The 23,401-nt window shown below is 54.1% G+C and overlaps 3 protein-coding genes across 3 annotated transcripts; all 3 read right to left on the bottom strand.

The window, feature by feature from the left end:
* Positions 1-2,132, bottom strand: LOC120680128 (indole-2-monooxygenase-like). The gene is made up of 3 exons (XM_039961749.1): positions 1,542-2,132; positions 944-1,378; positions 1-807 (listed from the first exon to the last, which is right to left on the bottom strand). Exons 1-3 carry the CDS (start codon positions 2,085-2,087, stop codon positions 178-180), a joined length of 1,611 nt encoding a protein of 536 aa, XP_039817683.1. The 5' UTR covers positions 2,088-2,132; the 3' UTR covers positions 1-177.
* A 6,780-nt stretch (positions 2,133-8,912) lies between these two features.
* Positions 8,913-17,909, bottom strand: LOC120679679. Its single transcript, XM_039961332.1, has 3 exons — positions 17,172-17,909; positions 16,757-16,985; positions 8,913-9,037 (listed from the first exon to the last, which is right to left on the bottom strand). The coding sequence occupies exons 1-3, from the start codon at positions 17,907-17,909 to the stop codon at positions 8,913-8,915; spliced, it is 1,092 nt and encodes a 363-aa protein (XP_039817266.1).
* Positions 17,910-19,577: 1,668 nt separating this feature from the next.
* LOC120677418 lies at positions 19,578-20,144 on the bottom strand. The gene has a single exon (XM_039958578.1). The coding sequence runs from the start codon at positions 20,142-20,144 to the stop codon at positions 19,578-19,580; it is 567 nt and encodes a 188-aa protein (XP_039814512.1).
* Positions 20,145-23,401: the final 3,257 nt, after the last annotated feature.

Below are 23,401 nucleotides of genomic sequence, written 5' to 3'. Positions count from 1 at the left end.
TATATATATGTATGTATTATACATATAAATATAATACATATAACATGATCTCACATATAATGTGAACCGGGATGTATGCATTGTGTCCCGTACCTGCAAATAGCTAGTTAAAGCAGCATTGCATTATTGTATATATAGCTGCTACGCAGGGTGTGACAGATACGATCAATCACTGAGTTAGGGGGCCAGCGCTGGTTTCGGAAATAGCATGAGCTTCACCTTTGGACGGACTGCCAATCCAAACACCTCTGTCATATCAATATCCTTGGCCTCCATGCCGTTTGGCAGCTGCCAGTCAAAACAATACACGAGGTTTGCCAGCATGATGTCAACCACAGCCAAACCAAAGTTGAGACCAGGACAGATCCTCCTTCCAGCCCCAAATAGTACAAACTGAAAGTCGTTCCCTCTATAGTCGATGGCCACGGCACTCCCACCATCCATGAACCTCTCTGGCATGAACTCCTCCGGCTTCTCCCATAACTCTGGATCCCTGCTAATAGCCCACGCATTGACGATGACTCGAACGCCGGGTGGGATTGTGTAGCCATCGACGACACAGTCCGCCATGGATAGGTGAGGGAGGAGGAGCGGAAGAGGTGGGTGCAGCCTTAGTGTCTCCTTCACGATGGCTCTCAGATAGACCATGCTAGCTAGGTTCTCTTCCTTGACCATTTCTTGACCCTTGGGTGTGTGCCTCCTGACTTCAGCTTGTAGCTTGGTCATAAGCTGAGGTTTGCGCATGAGCTCGGTCATGGCGTACTCCAGGACCAAAGATGATGTGTCTGTGCCCGCGCCAAACATGTCCTGTGTGTATTATATGTTTGTTACTCATCGGGATGTAAATATAAATTAGAATCATATATAAGATGTTCACTTGATTATTATATTCTCAAAGGAAAATCAAAAGATTATTTATGTTGGGGGCTAGTCGATCACTCACGATCAAGATGGCCTTGATGTGATCTCTGGTGATACCATACTCTTGCTGAACGGAGAGCAACACATCGGTGAAGTCACTCTCTTGGTCATGAAGAGGCACAGATTTTCTTCCCTCATGGTCGTTTATTATCTTCTCAAGCATGTCGTCCCACCTTCTGTGTGCCTTGTGGATCCTGGTGCGCATGAACCATCCTGTGAGGAAGCCTAGCGAATTCGCGAGGCCGGGGAAGTAATCTTCGAGGTTGAATCCTGCTAATAGAACGGAGTTGCTATTAGCAAGCTCCCGGAAGAGCTTGTTCCTGCCTTCCGCCCTGAAGAACTTGCCCGACACGGCGCGGCTGATGATGTCGTTGGCGAATGTGTTCATCATCTCGCCGATGTCCACAGCTGTGCTCGCTGCCGCCGCCTCCCGTATCTTGGCCATCACCAGGCACACCTGCATATGCAATTATAGATATGGATAGACGATGAATCTATATAATTAATTAAGCATTACTAAATCAGGTGCGCAATTAAAAATTTATCCAGCAATTAGTTTATATGAAACGACATGCATGCACGCACGTGGATTTAGATTGAGCAATCTGGAATGGCCGTACCTCTTCTTCCCGGGCATGGCGGTAGGAGTGCACCTTCTTGACGGTGAAGAGGTGTGTGGTGACGAGCTTCTTGGCCTGGCGCCAGTGCTCGCTATAGGGGCCCAAGGCGATGTCAGACGAGCCATACAGGAGTGCGTCAGTGATGGCGGTCGTGGGGCGCGAGGCGAAGACGTGGTCGTGGGTGCGCATGATAGCCTGTGCTGCGCGCGGGGATGACACGACGAGGTTGGGGACGGTGCCGAGGCGGAGGAGCATGAGGCCGCCGGCGGCGTGCTTGCCGGCGAGGTCACGGAGGGTGACGTGCGGGAGGGAGCCGACAAGGTGGAGGTGGCCGATGACGGGGAGCCTGGAGGGGGGTGAAGGCAGCTTGCTCAGCAGCTGTTCTCTAGCTCTTCTTGCGGTGGCCGCCGCCAATGGGCGGCGGACGATCAGGAGGGCCAGAAGAGGGCAGATGATCATGAGCAGGATGGAGACTACTGCTGATGCTTGTGGCAGCAGCAACTCATGGAGAACATGGCGCAGCTGCAACACTACTACTTGGGCCATGACGTACAGCAACTGATGTTTAGTTGAAGTGAATGAATGATCATGGGCAACTAGCTCAGCTGGCTTTATAGGTGCAAGGCTGGCGGTAGCAGCGAGAAGAAGGCACTGCAGGCCATGGTGGTGAGAGCATGGTCTATGGTTTTGCCGGCTTACCGGCGAAATAAAAGGCTGCGACGTCAGCCTAGCTAGGTGAGGCGGTGAGGTGGTGGCGGTGGACCCCGCCGTCTTTAATACATGCAGTGAAAATGGAGCAATGCGCGATCCGCCTGCTTTGCTCTCTCTTCTCCTTTCTCTCTCCACCACTTAGGAACTCGCCGGCATCTCGCCGACTAGTTACTTGTGATATTTCAACTATATACAATCAAGAAAATGAAATAAAGTGCACGTAAAATCAAACTAGGTACTAGTAGGTAAGAGAAGAGCAGGTACTTATGAATTCAAAGCAGGCAGACAAACAAAAATATGGTTGCTGGCTTTAATCAAACTAGCTAGGCATACACGTCTGAATTGAAAGCAGGCAGACAAACAAATTAAAAGACCTGAGGTATTATATGGTAGCTGCCTTTAATCAAACTAGATAGGCAGGTAAGCTGGTACTTCTGGATTCAAAGCAAGCAGAGACAAACAAATTAAAAGACCTGAGGTAGCTGCCTTTGACTTTGGAGGAGGAGGTTGCTTCCTTTGACTTTGGATCCGTACATACATAAGATAAAGTGAGCAAACTGAGAGAATCTAAACAGGAAAGTTTCTCCAGCTGATGACTTTGTAGTAGGTAGTAGCTACAAACTGTGATGAGATCCATTGATTAAATTAGTAGCAAGAACAATAATAATGAACGAGACATCGTATCATTCGCTCTGCTCAAAGTCTAAGGATATATGATAGTGACACAACTCCCACCCAAATGCGGTAAAATCAAACTATATAAAATCAAGAAAATGAAATAAAAGTGCACGTAAAATCAAGTCTAAGGATATATGATAGTGACACAACTCCCACCCAAAGATAATTTTAAGTAAACCAGCACTATATATAAATCAAATCATACCATAATTATTTTTATCCATGCATTACATACTCATCAATGACAAAGATGTTAAGGTCATCAATAAATCTATATATGCATAATCCAGTTGGGTGAGGTGGTGGTGGTGGACCCGCCATCTTTAATACACACAGTGAAAACAGAGCAAGTCTAGCCAACGAAAGCTGGACGATCGGTGGTGGTGGGGTTTAGTTAATGCATGTATCGGCGCCTCGCGATCCGCCAGCTTTGCTCTCTCTCCTCCTCTCTTCACCACGTAGAAACTCACCGCCATCTCGCCGACTATAACACTTGCTACGAGTGGTTACTTGTGACATTTCAACTATATAAAATCAAGAAAATGAAATAAAGTGCACGTGAAATCAAACTAGGTACTAGTAGGTAAGAGCAGAGCAGGTACTTATGAATTCAAAGAAGGCAGGAAAACAAAATAAAAGAGCTAAGGTACAGTGTATGGTTGTTGGCTTTAATCAAACTAGCTAGGCATACGTCTGAATTGAAAGCAGGCAGACAAACAAATTAAAAAACCTGAGGTATTATATGGTAGCTGCCTTTAATCAAACTAGCTAGGCAGGTAAGAGCTGGTACTTCAAATTCAAAGCAGGCAGAGACAAATAAATTAAAATACCTGAGGTAGCTTCCTTTGACTTTGAAAAAAGAAGTCGTTTTGAACATGTTTTAGATCAAACATTGGGAATATAAAGAATATAAATCATCAATAACTTTTAAATTGTTGAGTTTGCAAATGTGAAAATTATATGAATAGATTTGTCTTGAAAAATACTTTCATAAAAGTATACATATCTCACTTTTCTATAAATATTTTTATAATAACAAAAGATTAAAATTATGTTTTGGAGACCGTGTCGTTGTCCTAAACGACTTTTTTTTACCAGTACGGAGGGAGTATATGGTAGCTGGCTTTAATCAAACTAGCTAGGCATACGTCTGAACTGAAAGCAGGCAGACAAACAAACTAAAAGACCTGAGGTATTATATGGTAGCTGCCTTTAATCAAACTAGCTAGGCAGGTAAGAGCTGGCACTTCTGAATTGAAATCAGGCAGAGACAGACCTGAGGTAGCTGCCTTTGACTTTGGAGGAGGGGAGGTTGCTTCCTTTGACTTTGGATCCGTAATATATAAGATAAAGTGAGCGAACTGAGAGAATCTAAACAGGAAAGATTCTCCAGCTGATGACTTTGTAGTAGGTAGTAGCTGCAAACTGTGATGAGATCATTCGATCTGCTCAAAGTCAAAGGATATATGATAATGACACTCAGACTCCCACCCAAATAGGATGCTTGTTCTCAATCATCTGCCAGCCTTCTTACCATCTACACAATGATATGGCTCATCTAGCTTTGCCTCAATTCACTGCCGGACCTTAGAGGCCAAACAGGGTACCGGCTCCCCTTTGGTCAAGGTAATTTCTTTAAAATATGGCATATTAGTACAATGGTACATTAGTAAATTAGCTAAGTTATTATTTGCACAAACTAGCCTATCAATTTGTGCTCCTGCACTGGCTAATTAGAAAAAAAGATTTATAGCTAATAATTATATATAATTATCTATCTCATGATCTTTCATCTATTAAATACTCTAACTCGATACTCTAAAGATACTATTTATTATTATTATTATTATTATTATTATTATTATTATTATTATCTAGTTGTAATACTCTACATGTGTTTGATATGTATTTATTGAACCTTTTGTTTGACCTACGTAAACAACATAAAAATTGGTATTCTTATATCTTCCCTCGTATAGGAATACATGATGACACAAATCATGAGTAATATTTTTATATAAATAATATATTAATAATGATATAAATATGAATTTAAAATTATATTGATGCACTTTAAATTTTTATTATAATTATACAATTTAGATTCAGACTTAGTTTTACTTTAACTTTTAGGGTTACTTTAAATCATACACAGATTTATTTTTATATAGCATAAGTTTGTAATTTTACATGAAGAGTAGGAGGTTACATTAGATTATTTTTTATAATGGTAGATGTGGAAAATTTAGATATATATATTTAGGCGATTACTTTAGCCTATTTTCATAATGGTAAAGGTGAGTTATTTATTAGAAGAAAATAGATCCAATGGCTAACCCTTGTTGCTATTATAGAGGAAGATTTGGACTTTGTAGCCGATGAATATTTCGAGAATTTCTTCACGTCTGCACCTAACTTGCCTGTGGCATTGGGCTAAGGATGTTTCCATTGTCTTGTAGTCCAGAGTGCTGCCGGTGGATCTTTATATCCATAGTCAGTAGCTTCACTTTGTTTAGGTTGTCTCTTGTTTGGCCTTGGATCACTCAACCTTTACTGAGGGATTTGTATTGAGATTGAACTATTTGATGCAATAAATATGTGTACCAGCCTTCTGAGTTGATATTTGTGTCACATTTAGTCTAGTACAAACGGAAGTGCTTCTTGCAACTATTCATATACTGATCTCTAGTTTCTACTTCTTCTTGCACAAGTTTTTGGTCAAGTTCAAATTTGACATGTACGTAGATACTTGCATTGCATGCATGTTCAATTCTATCCGGTTTGTCAGAATTTTTCATGCTTTCTCAGTTAGGTGCTTGCATCTTGCAGCCACCTAGATAGGTAGGTAGCAACTTGTCCACAAAAACCGGGTCGATCATTTTTCTAAAATGAACTACTACCTATTTAATTTGTCCGGCCAGGGTGTATAAATATTTTCACTCAAGTTATTAAATAGTGCTAATAGTCTGAGCGTGTCGCTGTATTCCCCATTACAAAATGTACATATCAAGACAAAATTCCTGGTGGAAAAAAAGAGATTGCACAAGCCTAAAGTACACCCGGCAAGTCTCATTAATTCAATCGTCAATTATTAAGGTTTTGGCTGGTTCATTCTAGCTAATAAGTGCCTCAAATAATTATTTCGCAACGGTTTTTTTCCTAGGCATTTGATGAAGATCCGAACATCCTTCCCTCTTCTCTAATCCTTCTGACGCATGCTCTCAAAATCCTAATATCTCCTTCCGCCTGAGCTTCCAAAAATAAAGGTAGATTCCTATAGATCGAAGTCCGCATTCAAACCAGAGAGAAGAGGACCAGGTTGACGTCCTCGATGGCGGGGTTGGAGGCCATCATGAGCGCGATGTGGCGGAGCACCGCACGGATTGGCTGTGATGGCCTGTGCTTCTTGATGCGCCAGCGAACTGATCGCGACGCCTCAGTTTGTGAGGCTTGGGAGGAGGAGCGGGCTCCTCTGCGGCCGCCGGAGCGACTTCCTCCTCACGGAGGCGCAGTGCACCGAGCTGGTCGGTGACGAACTCCAGGCTTCCAAAGTGGAAGGTCGAGGAAAGCGGGAACGGTGGAGGGGCCCACGATCCGTCACGGGGGACCGCGGGGAACTCAAGGTAGCCGAAGCGGATCATCTCGCTCTGGCTCGCCGCCGGGGCGGCGAATGAAGTGATCGAAACCATCCGATCGCCGAAGCAATGAACACACAAAGCGCTCCCCACGGACGGCGCCAAATTGTCGCAGCGGGAAATGAGTGACAACTAAACTACTCGGTTGCTCGTTTGATGTGTGCTTGATCGGATATGGTCTAGCATGCAAAGACTCGAGGATTTAGACTGGTTCAGGCCGAATGTGCCCTACGTCCAGTATGGGGGGTGATGTTCTTGCTCTATTGCTCTCGAGCACGATTGCTCAAAGTTCAGAGGGGAGCTTACAAGCTTGTCAAGCAGTGTCGAACCTCTAGGAGTCCAACCCTTTCCTACGTGAGGTGCTTTCCCTTTTATAGTCCAAGGTGGGGCCCCCATTTATATATATCTAGCGCTGAGTTTCGGCACCGTCGGGTGTCCTTCGTTCTCGTCAATCGTCGGGGCCCACTCGGTCGGTTGGGAGTGGGCGGGCTTGATCCTGGCGATCTAGCCGAGTACAGTTGGATTCCTACTACAACACAATCGGGTTGTTTCCTTTGTAATGCAGCTAGTTCTACACCTATTTGGTTAGTTACAGGAGAGGTAAGGTACATCCATGAGCTATCCCTTACTCTAGAACATTCTATGCCTATAAGCAGTCTCGCTGCCCTGGGTCTGACACCATTCAATTTCGATGACGATTGCCTCCTAGCCTTCTATACCCTCAAGAAGGCACTCGTCATCGCACCCATCATCCAACCACCCGATTGGAGTCTTCCTTTCGAGATCATGTGCAATGCTAGCGACTACGCCATCGGAGCAGTGCTCGATCAGTACAAGGATAAGCAACACTATGCCATATCTTATGCCAGTAAGACACTAACCGGCCGCCCAACTCAACTACGCCACAACAGAGAAGGAACTTTTAGCCGTGGTCTTTGCCATGGACAAGTTCAGATCCTGCTTGGTTGGTGCTAAAGTGATAGTATACACGGATCATGCTGCACTTAAGTACCTACTTACCAAGAAGGATGCCAAGCCACGACTCATCCATTGGATCTGCTCCTTCAAGAGTTCGATCTTGAAATAAGGGATAAGAAAGGAGCAGATAATTGTGTGGCTCATCATCTCTCCCGGATGCAAATCCAAGGATCGGACCTTCCGATACGATTATGTAAGAGATGATACTCTCCTGAAGGTCACTGCATCCAGTCCATGGTAGTTCAACCTAGTGAACTTCATGGTGATTGGATACATACCTCCAGGAGAAGACAAGAAGAGGCTGATACACCTCAGCAGATTTCACCTTTGGGATGACCCCTATCTGTTCAAGGTCTGTGCTGATGGTTTACTCCACCGCTGTATCCCGCTTTGTGAGACCTAGAAAATTCTTGAGCGTTGTCACTCCTCACCCTATGGAGGATATTACGGAGCATTCCGTACCCATACAAAAGTTTGGCAGAGTGGATTCTTCTAGCCGAACATGTATGGAGACGTCAAAGAATTTGTCCGGCGTCGCCCAAGATGTAAGAAGCACAGGAACATCAATTCCCGAGATGCTATGCCCTTGAAGAGCAATCTTCAAGTGGAAATTTTCGACGTATGGGGAGTTGACTTCATGGGCCCCTTCCCTATGTCAGAGCAGTGTGAGTACATCTTGGTGGCTGTGGACTACGTGTCCAAATGGGTAGAAGCACTTCCTCGCATTGCGGCCGACTCAAGGAGCTCCAAAAGAATGTTTCAGGAAACAATATTCCCCCACTTTGGAGTTCCAAGAGTCGTGATTAGCGATGGAGGCTCACACTTCATCGATAAAACCTTTAGGAAGTGCCTCTGCGAGCTTGGGGTAGAACACCGGGTTGCTACTCCATACCAACCCCAAACGAGTGGTCAAGCAGAAACGTCGAACAAGGAAATCAAGAACATTCTGCAAAAGACCGTAAATGCCATGGGGAAGGGATGGAAGAGCAAGTTACTCGAGGCACTTTGGGCATATCGGAAAACTTATAAGACTTCGATAGGGATGACACCTTACCAACTGGTCTATGGCAAAACCTGTTATCTTCCGGTTGAGTTAGAATTCAAGTCCCATTGGGCAATCAAGAGGTGGAATATGGACCTCCAATTAGCTGGAATTAAGAGACAGATCCAACTTGCTAAATTGGATGAGTGGAGGGAAAAAGTGTACCATAGCTCCAAGTTATACAAGGAGCTTACGAAACATTGGCACGATAAGCGAATCAAGATCAAGCAATTTAAGGCGGGGGACAACGTACTCCTCTTTAACTCTCGCATTCGATTGTTTGGTCATGGCAAGCTTAGAAGTAAGTGGGAAGGCCCATACTTAGTGCTAAACGTTGCTGATCACGGCGCGGTTACCCTCCAAGATGATGACGGGAACATTTTCAAGGCCAATGGCCAGAGATTGAAGGTGTTCGTAGAACCGGAAATGCTGGAACTCGAAGAGGTAGACGTCTTTGAGTTATCCGAGATATGACAATCTCATCTATGGTCTTTGCCACACCCGAAACCGGCCTTATCTTAGGGTAGAACCCTTCTCTTCTCTATTCTTTCATTCCCTTTCTACCCCTGGACAAACCACCCCAAGAATGGTGAACTAGACACGACGAGAGAGCACTAGCCAGGAGACCAGGGCCCACACTTCAGAGATGGCTCACCTGCTCGAGGATAGATCCGCTACCCTCGAGCGAGGCGGAGATGGCTCACCTGCTCGAGGATAGATCCGCTACCCTTGAGCGAGGCGGAGATTGTCCGGCGGGCCCGAGGTGGGCCCGAGAGGGATGTGAATGGGCCGCATGCTGGGCTTTATTGAGTCCTTTCCTTTCTTCCAGATTGGAAGGAGGTCGTGGGCTTTCGTGGGCCCAGTTGCCTTAACACGTGTTTGCGTTTTTTAGAATGATCTTAGTACACCGATTAGGGGGTCCCTAATCGTGGTACCCGACAGTAGCCCCCGAGGCTTTGGTCGAGTCAAGGGATTCGGCCAAAGGGTATTTCGGCAATTTCTCCCTTGACGTGATCGGTCAATGCCGTAACCCCGCCAGGCGCGCCTGGGCGCCGGCCCGGCGGAAGTGACAACTCGTCAGACGGGGTAGTGCGCCTGCGGGTAGAGTACTTCGAGGCGCGTGCCTTTTTGTTTGTTTGTTTGAAGGACAAGACGTGTTCGCGCGCTGAGGGGGGCCAGGGCGACAGTGGCGCCCGCTGCTTGGCAGCTGGCGCTTTCATCATGCTGTCCCGCATGCAGGGTCTTGGCCCCGGCGTTCCTGGTCGCCTTGCGGCGCGCCGTTCGAGGGCAGCCGGCCAGAGCCGACGCTGCACCGCTTAGCATCCAGGGGCTCAGCTCCGCTTTATTTCGTTCGGTCGTGTCTCGGCGTGGTGACCAAGGACCTCTTTTGCTCGTGGAGTGCCGCGTCGTCACGGGTGATACAAGCCTCCGCTCTTCGCCAAGCTTGAAGCTTTGTGCCCGGCGCAGCTATAAATAGGGGTCGTGAGGTTCCCTTTCCTCTTCAAACTCACAACTCTTTCTTCCAGCCTCGCCTAGATCTTGTAATGTTTCCTTTGCCTTTTTGTGACCGGCCCCCAGATGGGGTGGCCTGGCTTTCTTAGGCTTTTGGCGCTAGAAGAATGCTTGCGAGCGGTAGGGGAAGACCGGAGTGGGCGTGCGCTCCTTCCCTTAGGTTCAGTGGGATCAGCAGAAGAGCATTGGGCCCGTGGGGTCCTGCTTCTGCGATGTCCCCTAGCCTGAAGGGGGATGGAGACGCCTGACCATGGCGTTTGTGCCAGGTTGGGCGGCTGTTCTTCGCATCGTCCCCCCAGGCGACAAGGTTGCTCTCGGGGAGACGGTGCGGAGGGCGCTGTCCGCCAGCTCGACCCCCTGCATGGTCTTCGGTGGAGGAGATGCTAGAAGAAGGCTTGTGAGGAAAGCATCCCGCTGGACCCGTGTGGTCTGGGGGCTGGTCCTCGCATCCCTAGCAGCCTCGCTGTTGCGTTAGCTAGGGGCTCGGTGCCTTTCTTCGCCGCTCGCTCCTCCCCAAGACAGGGAAAATTGCCACGTAGGTGGCAATGTGTTTGTATCTTTTGATGGCTTCGCGCCGGTAACCGTTTGTAATCTTTATTTGCATTGAGCAATAAAGTCCCCTTTCTCCTCTACGGGGAGGATTACCGAGGGTATAGGGGTGTACATAGAGTTACGACCCTCGAATATGTGTGAAGTCACCCTCGCGGGGGCGCGTCAGCGCACCCGCGGGTGTAGCCCCCGAGGCCTTGGAGGAGAGTTTGTGCTCGTCCAAGGGCTATGAACATTGTCCCACCAGGTAGCTTTACTGGGGCGACCGTCCAGCAACTTTTTCAGCCGGCATGGGCACTCTTTCAGCCGGCCTCGGCACTCTCAGTGCTGGTACAGTGGCACGGCGCTCAGCTTAACCTTCAGGAGAGCGCACGTCAACAGCGGGGGGTTTGATTAGACACGCGGAGCTTCATAATGGACGGTTGTTGACTTATTCGAGGGTGTGGTTTGAACCGTGGTGTGCGAGGAGCCCCCGAGCCCAGGCCCGTGTGAAGGCGTTCAGGGGAACCCTCGACTTTGATTACGACCCTTGTCGCCCTTCCGCAGGGAGGAGGGGTGAAGCGCACCATGCTACCCATGCCCGGGCCGCGAGCTATGGCTGCTTCAGTGAGCTATTAGCGGGTTGTTCAAGCGGACGTCCGTGCCCCGTTCGATTGGGGTCAGCTCGTGGTCCATAGACACGTCTCATAAAGCGCTCACGAGGGTTCGCTAGGCGGGGCTCGAACCCATTCGGTAGGGTTCGAGGGCTCGATGCTCTCCCTCGATGGGATCCCCCTTCTAGGCACCCTCGACTGGCCCTGAACACTGCGTAGGATGTCTCGAACTCCGTGTTCGAGGGTAGCTTGTACGGCACATCCCTGCAGTCCCTGACTCTGGTGATCTGGGGCGCCTGTCGAACCCCCTGAAGGGCCAGGCTTCGACCCCCTGATCAGTAAGGCCTCGGAATGCGATTCCTTCGAGGGTAAAGAGACCCTATGAAGTAATATTCCGTCATAATTTGAAAACGTCACAGAGCTGCGAACCACGCGCGCGCGGGGGTCTTCCGCCGGTAGCGGGCGACGTGGCCCGATTTGTGCGGCACGGCGCGAGCGCGCCTTTTCAGGCGACCGCCTCGGGCAGATGAAGCGGCGTGGGCGGCGGCTGACGGATGGGATGGCGCAACAGTCACGCCGCGCCCGCCGGTTACTGTGCCGCATTTACTGCTGCGTTCGCGCGTGGGAGACTCCGCGGTCGCGGGGCCCATCCGTCAGCGGTAGCAAAATCTACCGCATTCAATGCGGTAGATTTGGGCCGTGGCTGCGGGTGCGCCCATCACGGTGAATAAATATGAAGAGAAAAGGGATGCTTTGGGTTCACCTGGCCATTTGCCTCCATCCTGCTTCGCCTTCTCCGCCTCCGTCACTTCCTGAACCCGTAGCCAAGAGCGAGAAGGAGGAAGAAGGAGAAAGAGAGAGAGAGACTTAGCTATTTCGGAGCATTCTTTTTCGCATCCCCCTGCGACTCACGGAGATGTCGGACATCTAGGAGCCTTTGCCATGGGGGAAGTCCTCCGCCACCGTGGCGGTCCTGGAGCAGTTGGTCAGAGACCGGCTGTTGCCGCAGAACCCCGACTCGGGGGCGTCGGCGTGGATTTCTCCGCACCCAGACGAGACCGAGCCGAAGCCCCCGCAAGGCTACGTCGTCAGCTTCGTTCACCTCCACGAGCGAGGCTTCGGCGTCCCCGTCAGCAGGTTCATGAGGGCCTTATGCGAGTACTACGGGGTGGAGCTGCACAATTTCAGCCCCAACTCCATCTCGCAGGCGGTGGTCTTCGTCGCCGTCTGCGAGGGGTACCTTGGCATTGAAGCCCACTGGGACCTCTGGATCCATATATTCCGCGGCGAACTCTTCATCGAGAATGCGCGGAACCAGCCGAGGCGGTACGCGCGCGCCGGTGGCCTGACGCTCCACGTCCGCCCGACCCGGAGGAATTTTTACATCACAAGCAAGATGACGACAAACAACTCCGGGTGGAGCCGAGGGTGGTTCTACCTTCGGAACCACAAGGGCACGCTCCCGGCGTTCACTAACAAAGTTCTCCGGGAGCGACCGCCGAAGTGGGACTGGGGGGTGTCGCCCCCAGCGCAACAAGCCAGGCTCGAGGGCCTCACCGACGCGCTGGCACGCTTGGCGAGGAAGGGGCTGACAGCAGCGGCCGTTATTACTTACTTCCACCGGCAGAGGGTTATCCCTCTTGTGGAAAGGGCCCTGCCGATTTTCGAGCTCACCCCCGGGAGCAAGGTTGAAGGCTCGAGGACGTCAAGCAAGCTTCTCTCCCACGCCAACGCCGCCCGGAGGGCGAAGTACGCGGTGGCGGAGTTTCCCCATGATCCCGTGGATCTTTGGAGGATCAAGATGCGCCCCGAGCCGGGGTATATTTCCCTGGTAAGTTTTGGCTTCGAACTCGTCGGGCGTCGTGTAGTTCCCTTTCCCTGACCCCATCTCGGGGGTGTTGTACAGGGTTTGAGATGCGGCACCTCGAGGCCCCCGGTCCCAGAACAGCGTCTGATTAATTGCCTCCACGCGGAGAAGATGAAGAGGCGGAAGGACGCGGCGGAGACGAAGGCCGAGAGAAAAAGGAAGAGGAAGGCGAGGCACGACAAGGCGTGCAAGCTTGCTCGCGCGGAGGGGAAGCCGCAGCCCGCCAAACCCGAGTCCTCGGAGGAGGACGAGGAGGAGGCCTCGGACGCCGAGGACCACGCTCTGAGGAGCGACGGGGAGGGCGCGAGCCCCCCACCGTTCTACCTGTGGGAAGAAGAAGAAGGAGCGATCGTGGCGCCAGAGGAGCCGAGGGCCGTGGCGGGGTCATCGGCGAATCCCTCCCTCGAGGGTGCGGAGCGGGAGTCATCCCCGCCGGCGGTCAGCGAGGAGACGCCCGCGCCCCAGGTGCTGACCCGTGGCGACGAGGCTGCGGCGGGAGAGGAGTCGTCCGTGCTGGCAGCCTCGAGCCACCGGGCCGACACGAGGGGGGCGCCCTCGGGGGAGTCTTCGAGGGACGGGACGATGCCCCGGGCTCGAAGAAGCGCCACGAGGAAGCGGAGCATGAGTGCTCGATCTGGGTAAGTACTTTGAATTTCGTTTTTGTTACGTGTTGGGTGGATTTCTCAATCCTATTGTCCTCAACTCGCGTCTCTTGATTTTCTGCCCCGGGGCCGTTCCCAAAGATGCGGTGCAGCTTGCCCCGGCCAAGGCTCTCAAGACTGGGGCACGCAGCACGCCGCACACGGCGCCGCAGCCCCAGCCTGCTGTGGATCTCGAGGCAGCGGCCGCGAGGCTACGGGAGGCCTTGGCTCGAGGGGCCCAGGCGGCACAGCAGGCCCGGGCAGAGGAGGAGGGCGACGCCGGCCAGAGTGGCGCCGAAGCGGCTACTCAGGCTGACGACGCCGAGGAGACCGGCCGGGGCGGTGCCAGTGGCACCGCCCGACCGGATACGGAAGGAGAAGTTGGCGGGGACGCGCAGGAGCGCCCTGACGGCCAATCAGAGGAGGAGACCCTCATCTTCGAGCCTTCGAGGACCGAGGACGAGGGCCTCGCAGAGGACACGGCACAAGAGGCGCTAGAGGTGGAAGGTGCCCCCATCTCGGAGCCCACCGAGGCCCGGGACGAGGGTACCGTTGCGGTAGTGCTCGTGCCAACAGCGCAGGAGGGCGCGACGGCGGTGATGGAGCTGCCGGACAGCAGCGAGGAGTACGGGGACTCGATGGATATCGACCCCGCTGCTGCGGCAAGCGCCGCCGCGCACATCGCCCAGTTTGCGTCGGCCAGCGCGGGCGCGCTCGAGGCGGGGACGTCCGAGAGGGGCCATCTCGGGGCCATCATTCCGTCCGGTGTCCCCTCGGAGTTCCTCTGCAAGGAGCAGGAGGAGGAGGAAGCCTGGAACAAGCAGATGGGCGTCGGTCGCGAGATCCTGCAAGCCCTCGACCGCGCCTTCCAGCTCCACCAGGATGCAGATTACCAGGTCAGCCAGGTAAATCTTTCCCCCCGAAACCTACTCGGATTCAGTTTAGTTTTAACGTGTCTTGACCCACGCCCTCCCCTTCGCAGCAGCTGAGGGAAATCTCGCGCGAAAAGAGCACCGAGATGACCCGGCTGTACTCCCAGATGAGCCAGCTCGGGCAGCACAACGCCGAGCTGGTGCTCAAGAACATCGACGCCAATACAAAAATGGCGGATCCGGGAGCGCGTCAGCAGGCGCTGGAGGAGGAACTGGCGCGGGTCACTGATTAGTGGAACGCCCAGAGGACGGCAGCGGAGCAGAAGGCCCGGGAAGCCGAGGCGCAAGCTGCCGAGCTGCAACGCCTTCGGACGGCGCTCGAGGAAAGAGCTCGGGAGGCTGAGGCACAGAGCGCCGAGCTGCAACGCCTCAGCGCCACGCTCGAGCAGCAGAAGGCCGAGCTCCTCCACAAAGAGGTGGCCGTGGTTGCGCTCGCCGGGACCCTCCAGGAATAGGGCGAGGCCCTCGAAGAGAAGGAGGTGGCCCTTCAGAACATGGGGGCTAGCCTTAAGGAAAAAGAAGCCTCCTTGTCCTCGCTCGAAGAGGCCGCTCGAGCCCAGAGGGAGGAAGCACAGAAGAATATGACGGGTGAGTACCTTCGATTTTTCATCGATTTGTTTCTTTTCGTAGCTAATGTCAATTTCCTTTACTCAGAGCTGAGGCAAAAGGTGGCGGACGAGACCGCGGCAAAGGAAGCGGTCCACACCGCGCTCACGGCGGCACAGATGGAGTTTGCTGAGCTGGAGCAGACCGCCGTGAGCGTGTGTCAAGAGCTCGAGGGGGACGGTGCCGTCTCGGGCAGCTCGGTGATCAGCCGCCTGCGCGCGCTAGGCGGCCGGATTGCCGAACATGCCAAGAGTACCTTCCGCCTTGGTGTCCTGCGGGCTCTCGCCGTGGCCTCGACGCATTACCTCATGGACCTCCAGAGGGTGTCGTCGGGGTACGTCGTTCCCGATGATGCTGACGCGGACGCCGCGTCGGCCATCATGGATGAAGCCGACGCGGCCGCGGAGGAGTTTGCCACCGTTCTCGCCGAGAAGCTTGAGGCAGACATCCCTCCCATCGCCGAATTCAACGCCCCTGAAGACCCGCAAGGGGGGGATGGTAGCCTGTAGGACAGTTGGGCCTCGAAGCCCATGTAAATAGATTAGTGTTTATATCATGGTCGCGCTTTGTAATCACATCCTATGAATATAAAAGTTTTTGTTTCGTAATTTGAATGCGTGGCCCGTCGAGGCCTTGTGTGTTCGAGCCTGTATTTCTTTACTTTATTTCCGTGTTCTTGTATGCGACTTGGACGAACGTCTGCGAGGGGGTTCGCGTTCATAAGCAACGTAGGCGTAGGGTGGTGAGGGGGGTGCCGTATCCCGGAGGCGTAGGCGGCCCCTCGACTCGGCCGGCCCCGTCCGTAGTTGCTTACGCCTCGCGCCGGTTTTTTCCAAGGATACGAGAAGTTTAGGGTCGAGACGGAAATATTTCGAAAAATATTGGCGACTTTTTTGGGGACGTTCGGGGGTTCCCCCCGTAGTAGCCCCCGAGGGAGGCTCGGCTTTGCCGAGGGTAAAGCCGAGCGTACCTCAGCGTCAGCGCGCATCCTAGCCTTCGAGGGCCTAGATGGTTCCCAAAAATAAACCAGTAAAGCGTACTTTATTATTTCGGGAAATTGAAGATGCGAGTACAGGCAAATGTATAAAAAACTTGAAATTCTAGGGATAGATGCGACGTAGCTGTTGTATATTCCAAGCGTTGGTGAGGACTTCGCCTTTTTCGTTTGCCAGCTTGTTGGTGCCGGGTTTGAGCACCTCGGCGATTATGTACGGTCCTTCCCATGGAGGTGAGAGCTTATGGCGGCCCCTATTGTTCTGTCGAAGCCTCAGCACCAAATCCCCTTCGTTGAGGTCTCGGCGCCGGACCCTCTGCGCTTGGTACCTTCGAGCCTCGTCCACTTGGTCCAGCGAGTCTTCGCGAGCTCGCTGGTTTCGTTGCTCTTGGTATGTCTTGAGCCTCGGAGATCCGTACTCCAAGTCAGTGGGGAGTATGGCCTCGGCGCCATAAATGAGGAAGAACGGAGAAAAACCCGTAGCTCTACTCGGGGTCGTCCTTAGGCTCCAAATGACTGAAGGTAGCTCCGTGAGCCACCTCCGGCCGAATTTGTTCAGCTTATTGAAGATCCTTGGCTTTAGTCCTTGGAGGATCATGCCATTGGCACGCTCCACTTGCCCGTTCGTTTGTGGGTGTGCCACAGCCGACCAGTCCACACGTATGTGGAAGCTGTCGCAGAACGCCAAGAATTTCTTGCCTGTGAACTGGGTGCCGTTGTCGGTGATAATCGAGTTCGGGACCCCGAACCTAAAGACAATGTCGGTGAAGAACAGAACTGCTTGCTCGGATTTGATCTTGCCGATGGGTCGAGCCTCGATCCATTTGGAAAACTTGTCGACCACCACCAGCAAGTGGGTGAAGCCCCCGGGCGCCTTCTTCAGTGGACCGACGAGGTCTAGTCCCCACACGGCAAACGGCCACGTGATGGGGATGGTCTGCAGAGCATGGGCCGGGAGATGTGTTTTTCGAGCATAGAACTGGCACCCCTCGCAGGTCCGCACAACGTCGGTGGCGTCGGCGACCGCGGTGGGCCAGTAAAAGCCTTGCCGAAACGCGTTACCCACGAGAGTGCGTGGCGCGGCGTGATGGCCGCAGATGCCAGCATGGATGTCGCGGATCAGCTCCTTGCCCTCGGGGATGGGGATGCATCGTTGCAGGACACCCGAGGGGCTACGTTTGTGTAGCTCATTGTCGATTAGAACGAAGGACTTGGCCCGCCTGGCGAGGCGTCGCGCCTGAGCGCGGTCCGAGGGTAGAACCCCTCGAATCATCCAGTCAAGGTACTGGACGCGCCAATCTCGCGAAGCGGGGGCCTCGTCAACTTCCATTGCCTCGGCCTCGTCCACGGAGGTGGTGCCGAAGTCAATGTCCATGGGCTCGTCCTCGTCCGCCAGAGGGTTCCCGCCGGAGGGCCCAGTGGACGAGGGGCCTGACTCCGTCGGGTCCTTGAACTCGACATAGGGCTTGACGATGTCTTGAGCGAAGATATTCGGGGGGACGGTGGTCCGCCCCGACGCGATCTTGGCTAATTCGTCGGCGTCTTCGTTGTACTTGCGCGGGACATGATTGACCTCTAGGCCGTCGAACTTGTCTTCGAGGCGGCGTACTGCGTTGCAGTATGGCTCCATCTTCGGGTCGTGATAGCTAGACTCCTTCATGACTTGGTCGACGACGAGTTGGGAGTCGCCGCACGCGTCGAGGCGTTTGACACCGAGCTCGATGGCGATGCGGAGGCCACTGAGGAGGGCCTCGTACTCCGCCATGTTGTTCGACGCGGGAAAGTGTAGGCGTATCACGTATCGCATATGCTCTCCGAGGGGCGAGATGAAAAGGAGGCCGGCACCGGCGCCGGTTTTCATCACCGACCCGTCTAAGTGCATAGTCCAGTATTCGCCCTGGATTTGTGATGGGGGTAGCTGAGTGTCCGTCCACTCAGCCACGAAGTCAGCCAAGATTTGGGACTTGATCGCCTTGCGAGGGGCGTAGGTGAGTGGTTCTCCCATCAGCTCCACAGACCATTTGGCAATTCTACCCTCGTCTTCCCGGTTGCGGGCTATCTCTCCCAAGGGGAAAGACGAGACCACGGTGACAGGATGAGCCTCGAAGTAGTGGCGCAGCTTGCGCCGAGCCAAAACCACTGCGTAGAGCAGCTTTTGAATCTGTGGATAGCGTGTCTTAGTTTCAGACAACACCTCGCTGATGTAGTACACTGGTCGTTGGACGGGCAGAGCATGACCCTCCTCTTGTCTTTCGACTACGATCACCGCGCTGACCACTTGGGTCGTCGCGGCTACGTACAGATAGAGGGGCTCGCCGTCCGTAGGTGGTGTGAGAATGGGAGCTCGAGTGAGTGATGCCTTCAGCCTTTCGAGGGCTTCTTGAGCTTCGGGGGTCCACGTGAAGCGCTCGGTTTTCCTCAAGAGTCGATACAGGGGTAAGCCTTTCTTGTCGAGACGCGAGATGAAATGGCTAAGGGACGCTAGGCATCCCATGACCCTTTGTACCCCTTTTAAGTCTCGGATCGGTCCCATCCGAGTGATGGCCGAGACTTTGTCAGGGTTGGGTTCGATGCCCCGCTGGGAGACAATGAAGCCCAAGAGCATGCCTCGAGGCACCCCGAATACGCACTTCTCGGGGTTAAGTTTTACCCCTTTGGCTCGTAGGCAATCGAATGCGATCCTGAGATCAGCAACCAGGTCGTCCGCGTTCCTGGATTTCACAACGATGTCATCGACATATGCCTCTACGCTGCGCCCAAGATGGTCTCCGAAAACGTGGAGCATACACCGCTGGTATGTGGCTCCAGCGTTTCTGAGGCCAAAGGGCATCGTGATGTAGCAGTACATGCCGAGCTGGTCGGACTCTTTCATCTTGATTTGGTGGTAACCGGAATAGGCATCAAGAAAGGATAGGAGTTCACATCCCGCAGTAGTGTCTACAATCTGATCGATTAGTGGCAAAGGAAAGGGAACCTTCGGACATGTCTTATTTAAACTAGTGTAATCTACACACATCCTCCAGTTTCCACTCTTTTTCTTCACTAATACTGGATTAGCTAGCCACTCGGGATGGAATACCTCTTTGATGAATTCGGCCGCCAGAAGTTTCTGCAACTCCTCGCCGATCGCCCGGCGCTTGAGCTCGTCGAAGCGTCTTAGGCGCTGCTTCACCGGCTTGGAGTTGGGTCGGACATCAAGAGAGTGCTCGGCGACCTCCCTCGGTATGACAGGCATGTCCGAGGGGCTCCACGCAAAGATATCTGCGCTGGCGCGGAGGAAATCGATGAGCACCACTTCCTATTTGTCGTCGAGGGTGGCGCTGATCTGCAACGCTTTGTCGTCGGAGTGGCTCGGATCGAGGGGCACCCTCTTGATACCCTCGGCGGGTTCGAAGCTCCCGGCGTGTCGGTGTGTGGAGTCCAAGGCCTCGCTTGCCATTTTGTCGAGGGTGGCTGCGAGGGCCTCGTCCTCCGCTTGAGCTTCCGCGCGCTCAACGCACTCAACGTCGCACTCGTAGGCGTGCTCGAACGAAGAGCCGATGGTGATCACGCCCTTTGGACCCGGCATTTTGAGCTTGAGGTAGGTGTAGTTGGGGACGGCCATAAACTTGGCGTAGCAGGGACGACCAAGGATGGCATGATAGGACCCTCGAAATCCCACTACCTCGAAAGTGAGTACCTCCTTGCGGAAGTTGGCTGCTGTGCCGAAGCACACAGGCAGATCGATCTGGCCGAGGGGTTGGACTCGCTTCCCCGGCGCGACACCGTGGAATGGCGACTTGCTGGGGCGAAGCTTGTCCAGTCCGATCCCCATGAGCTCCAAGGTGGGGGCGTACATGATGTTGAGGCTGCTGCCTCCGTCCATGAGCACCTTGGAGAAGCGGGTGTTGCCGATGATGGGGTCGACAACGAGCGGATACCGTCCCGGATGCGGGACGTAGTCGGGGTGGTCCTCGCGGCCAAAGGCGATGGTATCCTTCGACCAGTCGAGGTAGGATGGCGTGGCTTTGGTGACGGAAAAGACTTCACGGCGCTCACGATTGCGTTGCCGAGAAGTCATATTCGTCGTTGCTCCTCCAAAGATGAAGAAGGCGTTCTCCACTGGGGGGAACTCGTCATCTCCACCTTTGTCGCCCGCATCATTCTTCTTGTCCTCGTCGCGATGCGCGACGCGGTTGTAATACTTCTTGAGCATTTCGCACTGCTCGAGGGTATGGTTGACCGGGCCCTTATGGTAAGGGCACGGCTTCTTGAGCATGTCGTCGAATTGGCCACCACCACCTCGAGGGGGGCCTCGAGGACCATTGCGGTCTAGGGCGGCAGCGAAGGCATCCTCGGAGTCCTTTGCCCGCCCCGACTCACGCTGGTTTGGTGGGACCGGCTTCTTTCCCTTCCTCCCCCGCTTCAGTTTCTTGGCGGGGGTGTTGGGCTTGACACTGCTGCCCTCCGCGGGCGCATCGTCCTTGCGCTTGCTCGATTTGTCGTCGAAGATGGCACCAACAGCCTCCTCGCCAGCGGCGTAGTTGGTGGCAGCGTCGAACAACTCATTGGTGCTGACGGGTCGGCTTCTCGCAAGCTCATGCACCAGGTTCCTGCATGTCGTACCCTCGAGGAAAGCGTTGATGACTTCGACATGGGTGACGCTGGGGAGCTCGATGCACTGCTTGGAGAAGCGTCGTACGTAGTCACGTAGGGACTCGCGGGGCTTCTGGCGACACCCTTTGAGGTCCTAGGAGTTCCCGGGGCGTATGTACGTGCCCTGGAAATTGCCCACGAAGATATGGACCAAGTCGGCCCAATCGTGGATCTGATCCGCAGGCAGGTGCTCGAGCCACGTTCGTGTGGCGTCAGCAAGATGAAGAGGAAGGTTACGGATGATGACCGCGTCCTCCATCGCACCGCCTAGCTGGCACGCTAGGCGGTAGTCGTTGAGCCAGACTGTAGGGTCAGTCTCGCCCGAGTACTTGACGAGGGTGTTAGGTTGTCGAAAGCACGGAGGAAAGGATGCATTTCGAATCTCCCGGCTGAATATCCGGGTGCTCGGGGGCTCCGGGGACTCACCCATGTCGTGCTCGGGGTCGAAGCGTCCACCCCGTCGAGGGGTATACCTCCTGCCGTCGATGACGTTGCGGGCGTCGCCGTCGCCGTCGCCAGCGTGCCCGCGAGTGTCGCGGATTCGCTCCCTTACGGGAACTCTTCCGATGCGCTCGTGCACCGAGGGTGCCCTCGCACCGGGTGTTGCGACTGCCTTGCCCTTCCGTGCTGGTGGCGTGTGCACAGAAGCCTCACGGTCCTGATGCGCAGTCCCGCCAGGCGGCTCCGGGGCCTTCGAGCGCATACGAGACGCAGAACTCTCGGCCTGCTGCACGGCAGCTTGCTCGATGAGCTCCTGTGCCTCGCGGCGCAGGTTGCGGCCCGAAGGCGTCGATGGCTCGGGCATAGCTTGAAGTAGATAGGCCGCAGCGACGAGTTTTTCGCAGGCCGTTTGCAGTTCTGGAGATTTGTCGACGTTGTCGTCGGCCAGGATGCGCTCCCGGGCAACACGTCCCGCCGCCTGGGCATGTGTATCGCGCGCGGTACGTTGCTGCTCGAGTGCGGCGCGCAGCTCTTGGGTTTGTTGACGCTGCTCGTCGAGCTTGGCTTGAAGCTCTTTGAGCTGCGCCAGCTGGGCTTGTCGCGCCGCCGAGCTTGACGAGGAAGGGGCTGCAGGCGGGTTCGCCGGTTGCTTTGCCCGCGCGTCCGCCCCGGCGTCCCCGTCGTTACTTGGGGCATTGTCGTTCTGCTCGTCCGCAAGGTCCACCATGAAGCACTCCCGGGAAGGATCGAAATCCCCCTCGCTGGAGTCTTCGGAGCAGGTGAGGCAGTAAGCCATCGCCAGCTGGAACGAACGAAGAGCGTCGGGGTCGTAGACCCCGGAGTAGTCCTCGGCCTCCTCGGCCGCAAAGTTGTTCATGAAGAAGTTGATGTTGTCGGCGATCGAGCTCGCCGTCTCGGGGTAGGATTCGTCGAGGGACGACGCGATGAGGTTGCGGATCGATAGAAGATGATGACCCGGCAGATCCTCATACTCGGTAAGGTTAGTGCTGATTGAAGAGGCGTAGGTGCGAGCGGCAGTGTTGCGCATCCCGAAGGGGAAGGGCGAGGGCGAAGTCGAGCCCCCCCCTGGGAGGCACTAGCGCCGCTGCAGGTGACGGTGCCGGCACAGATGATGCCGAGGCACGTGATGACGAAACGGTGGCCCCGTTCGCCTCGATGCTGAGTTGCGACATGCCAGCCTCGACCCACGTGGGGGAGTTGTGACGTGCCGTGCGACGCCGCTCCACGCGTGCTTGTCGCGAACGCTGACCCGAGCGCCTGTCGTGACGGGCCGGCGAAGTCGGGGTGATGGGGTTACGTCTGGGCGAGAGGAGCCGCATGAGGTAACCGTTGCTGGTCGCTCTGAACTCGAGACTCCCGAACCAGATCACAAACCCAGCTGGGAGCGGATCCGAGACACCCATAGGATATGGGTTGGATCTGCGCGCCATCCCTGGAGATCAAATGGGAAAAAGAGAGAAAAAATGTTACGCAGCGGCCCCTACCTGGCGCGCCAACTGTCGGTGTCCCGACCCGGGGGCCCAGATCCCAACTAGTAAATGCTGCGTGTTTCCTCGTCCCAGATGAAGATGCAAGAGGCAACACAGTAACACACGATTTATCCTGGTTCCGGCCGCGGGGCCGTACGTCCAGCAAAGGGGGTGTGCGAGGGCACTGTATTATCTTGCACCCGGAGTGCTTGTAGTAGGGGGTACAAGCGAGGTGAGAGAGGGAGAGAAGCTCCCAAGTCTCAGCTAGGAGTGGAGTCGGTTGAGATGAGTGCTCAGTAGTCCCTGAACGTTCTCTTGGAAGAGAGAAGCCCGAGAGACCAGACAAAAAGCGAGTCCAGAGAGCGCTAAGGGGAGCCCGCCTCCTCCTTTTATAGTCACAAGGATGGGCGGCGTACATGAGTGGGGCATAGAAGTCGCCGTCCTCCCCTGAATCGTAGGGTACAGTGGTCGGACACTGTAGGAAGTACACTGTGGGAAGGCGGCGTGCGTCGCTGTCGTCCTGGATTTCATCCTTGGTTCCGCGGGGATTGCGCCG

The sequence above is a fragment of the Panicum virgatum genome, chromosome 6N (assembly GCF_016808335.1).
Source record: "Panicum virgatum strain AP13 chromosome 6N, P.virgatum_v5, whole genome shotgun sequence".
In the NCBI taxonomy this organism is placed as follows: Eukaryota; Viridiplantae; Streptophyta; class Magnoliopsida; order Poales; family Poaceae; genus Panicum; species Panicum virgatum.
Note: the sequence above shows the minus strand (reverse complement) of the source record. Positions and strands in the feature narration are given on the sequence as shown.

Excerpts from the sequence above, each read along its gene's own strand:
- LOC120680128 (XM_039961749.1), bottom strand. The coding sequence starts at position 2,087 with ATGGCCCAAGTAGTAGTGTTGCAGCTGCGCCATGTTCTCCATGAGTTG. Across the intron at positions 1,379-1,541 it reads GCCATGCCCGGGAAGAAGAG|GTGTGCCTGGTGATGGCCAA; the intron begins GTACGGCCATTC and ends TTGCATATGCAG. Across the intron at positions 808-943 it reads ACATCAAGGCCATCTTGATC|GACATGTTTGGCGCGGGCAC; the intron begins GTGAGTGATCGA and ends TAATACACACAG.
- LOC120679679 (XM_039961332.1), bottom strand. The coding sequence starts at position 17,909 with ATGGAGCCATACTGCAACGCAGTACGCCGCCTCGAAGACAAGTTCGAC. Across the intron at positions 16,986-17,171 it reads CCGTGTGGGGACTAGACCTC|TTCACAGGCAAGAAATTCTT; the intron begins GTCGGTCCACTG and ends AACGGCACCCAG. Across the intron at positions 9,038-16,756 it reads GACCCCGAGTAGAGCTACGG|ACGTCTACCTCTTCGAGTTC; the intron begins GTTTTTCTCCGT and ends GATAACTCAAAG.
- LOC120677418 (XM_039958578.1), bottom strand. The coding sequence starts at position 20,144 with ATGGACGGAGGCAGCAGCCTCAACATCATGTACGCCCCCACCTTGGAG.